Raw genomic sequence first — 8,753 nt, forward strand, 5'->3', positions numbered from 1 at the left:
TATTGCGCCAGTTGAGGATGCGAAACCACTGGAACGTTCTGGTGGACTGGATCCTCATTCCAAGATCTCATAATGGTGTGACAGGCACCAGGATCTACCTCCCTGGGATGGGGGGGAACTGACAGGGACAGGATGGGCAGCCCTTGTGCCGTCCTACATTGCAATCCACTTATTATCAAATTTACAGATCAGGGAGAAAAGGCTTCAGGATGGTACACAGGAAAAACTTGGGGTCTGAGACTTTACATTTTGGGAAGAGACCCCTGGGGCTTTGTTCACTATTCAGCTCCTCCCCCGCACACCTGCTGACATCCCCTCTGGTCCAATTGGGCCGAATGATGTACACATTAATCCTCCCCCCTTTTTACTTCTTCCCTACCCCCTTGTCCATCCACTTGGATTCACCCAACTCACTCTAGCTTATCTTCCCCACCTACTTTTAGGAGCATTGCCTCCCCTCATGTTGTTAGGACTGAGAGCCTCTTGGGACTGCTTTCTGCCACCTACTCTGTCCTTAATTCTTCTAAGCCCAGGTACACTCAGGACTGCTGGCTATGCCTCTCTGCAGCCCCCCTCCCAATACTATGAAGGATTGGCCGTCCTGGCCAACTATACATTCTTAGACACTTACTCTGACTGCCAATGGCATATTTCTACCCCCAAGATGACCCTGGAATCTATTTATGGACAAGGCCTTTGTGTCTCCCCTCAGGGCTCCACCATTCCACCCCCACTATCAGCATCTCTGTAACCAGACCGCCTACCCCCCAAATGAATCTTACTTATGACCTCCTCCCAATGTCTGGTGGGCTTGTTCTTTTTGGCTCACTCCTTCTATCCACTTAATCACTCTCAACCATTCTGCCCCTTCATGGTGCCTGCTAGCCCAGCTAACCCCAAGAGTCAACCCTTATTCAGGGGATGAGATGGACCTTAAGCTTTCCATATTGGAACATTCACGCCATAAGAGGGCAGCTACCCTGGTGATTGCTGCCACCACTCTTTTGAGGATCAGTATTGCTGATGCCCTAGGCTTAGGAACGTCAGCACAGATCCTACAAGACAAAAATTATAATGCCCTTAGTATGGCTATTGATTTGGACTTAAAAGAATTACAAACTGCTATAGAACATCTTGAGAGTTCCCTGTCCTCCCTTGCCGAGGTCACCTTACAAAATACAAGGGGCCTGGACCTCTTGCTCCTTCAACATGGAGGATTATGTGTTGCTCTAAGAGAACAGTGCTGTCTCTATGCTAATCATTCTGGTGTCATAAGGGGCTCTTTGAATTTAGTCCACAAGAGGATCTTAGAGAGAGAACAGACCAGGGTAAAGAACCAAAACTGGTATGAGTCACTATTCCAGTCTTCTCCTTGGCTCACAATACTCCTCTTTGCCTTAATCGGGCCTCTGGCCTTGGTCCTTGTGGCCCTAACCTGTGGCCCAATTCTTTTAAGAGCCTTACTTAACTTTACTAGAGACCGGCTTGCTATAATTCAACTTATGATGGCACTGCCTCACTTCTTACCCCTACCCTTAGTCATGCCCAGACCCAGGCTTAAAAAATATAAAAATCATGTCCACAGCCATACAACAGCCTAAAACAACTTGGGTTGTCCTGCTTGGATCTTTGTGGGGGTTACCTTGGCTCAAACAATGTGGGTCTTGATCTTAGGGAGTCCTGGAATGAAAATACATTTGAAGGCCCTGGCTCAGATGAGACAATACCAACAGGCTTGACCGTTCAGGTCTGGTGAGCACACTCCAAGATGGTCTAGCCATTGCCCCATATTACTTCATCCAGTAGACCTCTTCCTTCTTCATATCTCACCAGCCTTCCCAAGGCCCCAGTTTGGACCCCTAGTTTGGACCTCAGAATAACCCATCTTTTAAACAAAAAGGAGGAGGTGTTGGAGTATGTTAGTTTGCTTTGATAAACAGCTTTTTAGGACACAAGATGGCCCCCAAACCCAAGGGAACCAACCACATTTCCCTCACAGGGCTGATCACATGATTTACAGGAATTCTAGTCCCGATCGTTAAAGCAAAACCGTAAACCAAAACCTAAGCTATCTGCCCATGTATGACCTGATCATTAAGAACCCTATATAAGCTCATTGTTTCCTCAATAAAGTAGATCTGTGTCACTGAACCTGGTCTCCTGGGTCTGAATGCGGCTCTACTGATACAGCCTCCTTACTAGCCCTGGGGTCCAGGATCAGGCGGCAGTGGCAGCCCGTGAAGGCAGCCTGAACAGATGGCCTTAAAAGTCAATAAAAATGAGATGAGGAGTGGAAGAGTTGGTAGAAGGATTGAGTATGGTGAGGGATAACTATATACAAATACAAAGAATTTACCTGAAGTTATACCATAATTGAGGATACAGTGCCTCTACTAGACAACACAGGCTAACAAATAAAAAGCCCAGGACCAGGAGTGGTTACCTCCTTTGGAGTTTTGGCCAGGAGTGTTTGTTCCCTTGACACCCTGACATTACATGCTATTGCCATTGCTCTTAGTTTTCCTCCAGAACTTGATGGTAAGACCCTATTACTGAAGACACCACATATTTGTGTCATGGAACATGGAGAGAACAAGCTGGTACTAACTTGGAGCCTTCATCGCTACTGGCTACCTTTCATGGTGCTGGAAGATGCTGTGCACACTATTGGAAAATACCAGTCATGAATCCTGTGAGCTACAATAACAACTGGCCTACAAGACACTGTGAATGGGGAAGTCTGCATGAAGCCCCAGGGTAGCTGAGGAACTAACGGTGATCAGTAGATGCTGGAAGAGGTAGAGTCAGTTTTCTTTAAGGATGCAACCATGATCCATGGAATCAGTCCACATCCAACAGTATTTGGGGACAGTAATTTGACTTGATGAAATTTTAAAATAGAAAGAGGACATGACACTGTGGGAGGAGGAAGTGGGAATGGCTCTGAGAGGAGATGGGGAGAAGATTCTGAATATGATCAAAATACGCTGTATGAAGGTCTCAAAGAATTAGTAAAAATAAAATTTTTTAAATTTCTAAAGAAACAGAAAGTAAGTTTTGGGGGAAAGACATGGGAACCAGCAACCATGGGATCAAGAGGACAAAGGGAGATCAGTGGTGGAGGGAAACATACAAAAACAATACTGTGAAATTCCATAATGAAATACATTATGATGTGTGTTAATTTTAAAAAATAGTTCAGAGATTTTTAACAGGGAAAAAGTCAATTAAACTTTTAATAATCTAATTAAGTGAGGTGTATGCACAGAACATATACTATGCAATTCACTAATTACTAAATAATAAAACCATATGATCATGTCAATGAATTTGATTTTTATTTCACATATATTTATTGCGTATCCCTTATGTGATGGGTGCTATACAGTAGAAAACCAAAGAGAAATGACCCTAAATCTAATTAGAAGCATCAACAACATTTGATAAAATCTCCAGTCAATTCTTAGCCAAATATGATTAGAATAGAACTTTCTTGATAAACTTAATGTAGCCATGCAAAATGAAACAAAAGTGCCACTCGCAATACTAAAACCTGGCCTTTCTTATTGATCCCAAAGAGAACGTATCTATACTAAAGGTCCTGACCACTAAATTAACTCAAACATGAGACATACAAAATTACATTATAATTTCCACTTTAAAATGAAATAATTAACTGTACTTTTAAATTCAATAGTATCTACAAATAAGACAGTAGACCTAGACACATAGTTTAATAAATTGGACACATTAAAAAAAAGTGCAGTCAGGTGTGGTGGTACACACCTTTAATCCCAGCACTTGGGAGTCAGAGGAAGATGGATCTCTGTGAGATCAACTCCAGACTTATTTACATATCAAGTTCCAGATCAGCTGGGGCTACAGTGAAACACGAAACACACCCAACAACAGTCATGTGTAATCTTCACCAAAATTGCTTAAAGCAAAAGCCGATCAGTCTTTCAGACCTGCCAGGCCATAGCTGCAGTGTTCAGGAATTCATGGACTGGAATGGTGTTGACCAGGAAGAGACTAACATTTGTGTACAAAGTATTCTATGTATACAGCATTGCTTCGGCAGAGGGTACCTGTGACAAGAACTCAGCCTAAACACATCCTCAGCTTCTTGACCCATAATGTCCATATTCAAACTGTAGTCACTGGGTCACAAACAGGTTGAACTAATTAAAATTAAAAGGGGCTGGATAGTTGACTTGGTGTCTCAGAGCACTGGCTGCTCTTGCAGAGGACCCTGGTTTGATTCTTAGCACTCACATGGTGCCTAACAACCATCTGTAACTTCAGTTCCAAGAGATCCAACACCCTCTTCTGATCTCTGCAGGCACTGCAGACATGGGTGCACTTACATACATGCAGCTAGCACACTCATACACATGAAATAAAAATAAAAATTTTTCAAGTGATTTTAATATTTGGTAAAAGCTAGTAAAGGTACCTGAAAGTGTCATTAGGTTTGGGGGAGTGGACGTATGTGCATGTAGTGTGTGTGTGTGTGTGTGTGTGTGTGTGTTTTCTTTGACTACATATACTCTGCTGATGATTCATACAATATGAAATGGTAGGAGAGGATGACAATTGACAGCTTGGAAATAAGTGAAAAAAAAGATAGTTTCAGAAAAAACTACTATTTGTGTCTGCTAATTCCCTTTATAATTAGTCCCCCAATTGCCTTTCACAGTCTAGGCATCGTTCCTACAATTCTGCCATTTTCTCCTGGGTATGTGCCTCAGATTCTGTCCAGCATTTGCTAGGCCATTGAGAGCCTCATATTCTGACATCTCTGCAATGAGGGCTGAGGGGCAGAGCTATTTGTCTGGCATGTGAACAATCTGGGGATTCAGTTCTTGTCACCAGGTCCCTCACAGAAAGAAATGCTTGGCCATTAGGGAAGTCATCTGAAGGAGGTATGTTTCTGTAGTCTCTATTGGACATGACTAGATCTAACGAACTACTTCAGGTGTCCCACTTGTCCTTGGATATCTATGTTTATGAGTCTCTTGTCGTAGCAATGTATACCTTTTAGGTCCCTTTTTTTACAAAATCTGATTTTGACTTAAAATAAGTCAAAATAGCAATAAACATTAAAAATATAATTTACTAATTGAGTCCAGGGTAGCTTACAACATCACAGGTGGGTCAGTTCTTAAGCTGGTAAAGAAAACAGGTTTTGATCTAAATCCACTTGGTTCTAAGCTATGACCCCATCTCTTACCTCTCTGAGACAATTCCTATTCTTTCAGGTATTACCTATTGCACATGATAATTTAATGGAATGATATACGTAAATTACTTAGTAATTACTTAGTATGGTTCATGACAGGATGTAAGTATCTAATGATGTGCTCTTTCATGTTTGTATATCTGACCTTCGAAGAATAAAATCCAGGATGACTCATTCACATCCTTGTTCTTCAGGCTGTAGATGAGGGGATTCAGCATGGGGGTGAGCACGCTGTACTGCAAGGAGAAGATCATCTCTTGGGTGGATCCTGAATTTGGCATGAGATAACGCAGCAATCCTGAGCCATAAAAGAAGCTCACTGCAATGAGATGGGCCGAGCAGGTGGAAAAGGCCTTGCTCCTACCTGTGGTGGAGCTTATGGCCAGGATGGTGAACAAAATGCGAATGTATGAGAAAAGTATCAGGAGAAAGTTTCCAGTGAAATGGAGGAGGCTGGAGCAGAGAAGGGTCGTAAAACTTACAGATACATCTGAGCAAGACAAAGGATAGAGGGAAGGCAGCTCACAGATGAAGTGGTGGATATTTTGAGCCTCACAGAAATCTAAATTCAGTGCGACAAGGATATTGACAAGAGCATCCAGAAAAGCCAAGCCCCAGGAGCCCCACACCAACCCAGCACACAGCTGTCTGTTCATCACTTGACCATAGAGCAGAGGAGAGCTGATAGCGACATAGCGATCGTAGGCCATCACTGTGAGTAGGCAGGACTCAGTGCCTCCGGTGGCGAACACAAAGAAGACCTGAGCCAGGCAGCCCTCAACAGAGATGGTCTTCTCAGACAAGAGGTTCTCCAACAGCTTAGGCACCGTGACAGAGGAGTGACAGAGATCCAGGAAGGACAACTGTCCCAGGAAGAAGTACATGGGTGTGTGGAGATGGGAATCGATCCTGACCAGCAGCAGCATCATCAGGTTCCCCACCACCGTCAGAAGGTAAATGGCCAGGAAGAGCACGAAGAGCAGAGCTTGGATCTGGGGGTCATCAGTCAGTCCAAGGAGGATGAACTCGGGGACAACACTGTGGTTCCTCATTGCTTTCAGTATTTCTTTTGGAAAGTAAGAAGTGAAATCCTGTGAAGCCTCCTTACGCCTAACAAGCATCTACGTGTTTAACCCTCTTTTTTATCCACAGTTTTATGCCTACTTAAAAATACATGCTCAGAAATTAATTTCCCAAGTCACTAGAGTGGAACTTCACTAGCTCTAGAAATTCCTCTAAGGGTGAGAAAAAAAATTTAAGTAAAGGCCAAAGAATGAAAATCTTACAAGAACACTTTCAGGAAGGAGAACTTGAACATCGTGCCCTGTCTGGAGTCAGAGTTCCTCACAGGTAACATGCACTGTGTTAGGGCTTCACGGAGGTTCACAGTAATAAAATCATCACATTTTTTTACCCTGGTTGTAATTTCACTGTTCTCGGTGCTTCCTTTATTTAGACTCTGAGTCCAAATTTTAAGTGGGAACAGCTCTTAGAATGGTGTGCTATGTGCTTGGTTATTGTTAAATTAGGTAATGTCCACTGAGTGGTTTTTACCCATAAAAGGACCTGCCTGAGAGGAATGCTTCCAGAATGAGACACCAGAAGTAGCTAGCTCTGTGAATGGCCCAAAACATTGCTCAAAAGGCATTATCTAAACTAAAGATGAGTACATCACTGAAAGGATGGGTCAAAAGTGAGTCGGGAAAAGGCCTACAGCTTCACTGCTACCCAGAGAGTGCAGTCTGGCTAGGAGCCAGGAAGATATTTTAAAACCCATGGCTTCCCTAGGACAGTGTGTAACAGAGGCATCAGAGAACTTTGTCACCTGTAAAGATCTGTGTCCTATTCTGTACTGACTGCCACACAGCCCAGAGTTATAATAACAGAGTATGCTCATAACCAAATGTATGACTACTTTCTGCACTGTATGTGTTTGGAATTCTCTATGAATCGTGTTTCCCTATGTCTACACAGGTGTCCTAATCTCCCCCCACGATACATATATAACTTCCTCATACTAGCTTCCCCAAACTTGCAACTTTTAAATATAATGTGGACTTTCATCACCAGAAGAACCATATCAAGACATATAAAGGGGATTTTGTCTCAGTTGTTGAAATGGAAGCCAAAAATTACCCACTTTGGAAGAGAGGATTTACTAACAGGTATAGTGCTAAGACACAGAGGTCCTGAAGCGTCATGCGGTTTTCTTCTCTTAGCCTCTAACCCACATTAAATTTTTCTTAAAAGAGGAAGATCAGTCCTTTGAGGAGCAAATCAAAGATTCCTAAAAAACAGAACTGAATTTCCCAATCAGAGAAGAAGGCGCTGCTGCTTCCCCACGACTGGAAGAGAAAGAAAGTGCCAGAAAGGAAAAGACCGGAATGGTGGGAACTGGGGGGACCAGCAACAGAGAAAGCCATCAGAGGGCAGAAGAAAAGCATTACCATGTGTCCTGTTTTCCTGAGGTGTTTGGCTTGTGTCCCACGCAGGAGCAGTTCACAAGAGAATGCATACAAGTTCATTTGTGCATAAAGAGAGCTGTGAAAGCTCACTCCTCAAAAGTTCCTTCAAATAAAGACTTCGGAAAATGTTTCAAACTTTGACAGCATTTTTGCTCTTATCTCTTAATGATTCCTTTGTAGGATTAACTACAGAGAAAAAGAAAACTTCAAACTTCAAACTCCTAACTAATACCACAGCAAATTTTGTCACACTGCCTGTAGCACAATGACACAATCATCTCTCTGTGGTTGTTAATATACTGCTAAGGGCACATCCTAACAAAGGAGGCTCAGGTCTAGCCACTCAGGAGCTGCTGAGTTAAGGTGGCCGATGGAACAGGCAAGGTTACCTGGCAGCCCAGGGGACAGCTGTGTCTCCTGATTGCCAGAAAGCTCAGCCTGGAGCAGATTGTGCTCTTTCACTTAAAACAGTTACTAAATGATTCTTTGGGGAATTCCCATTGAAGTTAAGTGGCTGCCAGCTTACTTTAAATTATCTTCCTAATGTTAGTTTTCTGTATATACCAAAGATGTAATTATATCATTATGTGGTCAGTGAGAATTTGCATTTGCCAACATACTTGTTTTTTCTCAACTGTCTACATCTAGAATGGAAAAAGCTAAACTAGAGTTTAACACCAATTAGATAAAGCTGAAGAGGTTTTAATGAACCAGGAGATAGGTTTCAAGGAAATAGCTTCCATCTGTGAGCATTCATTTTTCATGCCAGCTTCTTTGAAAAACTTTGATTTGGCACACCTTTAATCCCTGCTCTTGGGCGGCAGAGGCAGGTGGATCTCTGTGAGACTGAGACCAATCTGGACTACATAGTGTGTTCCAGGCAGCTGGCTACAGAGAGACCCTGACTCAAAAACAAAGCAAAACCACTTTTATTTAGTGCAAGGCCTCTAGTGAAATATTTCAACTTTTTGTTTTGGGTCCCTATATGATTTCATCTCTATAATTATTACTATTTTAATTATATGTATATGTGATTATAATATAAT

General features: G+C 42.6%; 1 protein-coding gene across 1 annotated transcript; it reads right to left on the bottom strand.

Moving 5' to 3' along the window:
• Positions 1–5,352: 5,352 nt before the first annotated feature.
• Positions 5,353–6,294, bottom strand: LOC103750575 (olfactory receptor 8S1-like). The gene has a single exon (XM_008853687.1). It carries the CDS (start codon positions 6,292–6,294, stop codon positions 5,353–5,355), a length of 942 nt encoding a protein of 313 aa, XP_008851909.1.
• Positions 6,295–8,753: the final 2,459 nt, after the last annotated feature.

The sequence above is a fragment of the Nannospalax galili genome, unplaced genomic scaffold, assembly GCF_000622305.1.
Source record: "Nannospalax galili isolate Female #2095 unplaced genomic scaffold, S.galili_v1.0 scaffold867, whole genome shotgun sequence".
NCBI lineage: Eukaryota > Metazoa > Chordata > Mammalia > Rodentia > Spalacidae > Nannospalax > Nannospalax galili.

What these genes read in the sequence shown, in the direction of transcription:
- LOC103750575 (XM_008853687.1), bottom strand. Translation starts at nt 6,294, where the DNA reads ATGAGGAACCACAGTGTTGTCCCCGAGTTCATCCTCCTTGGACTGACT.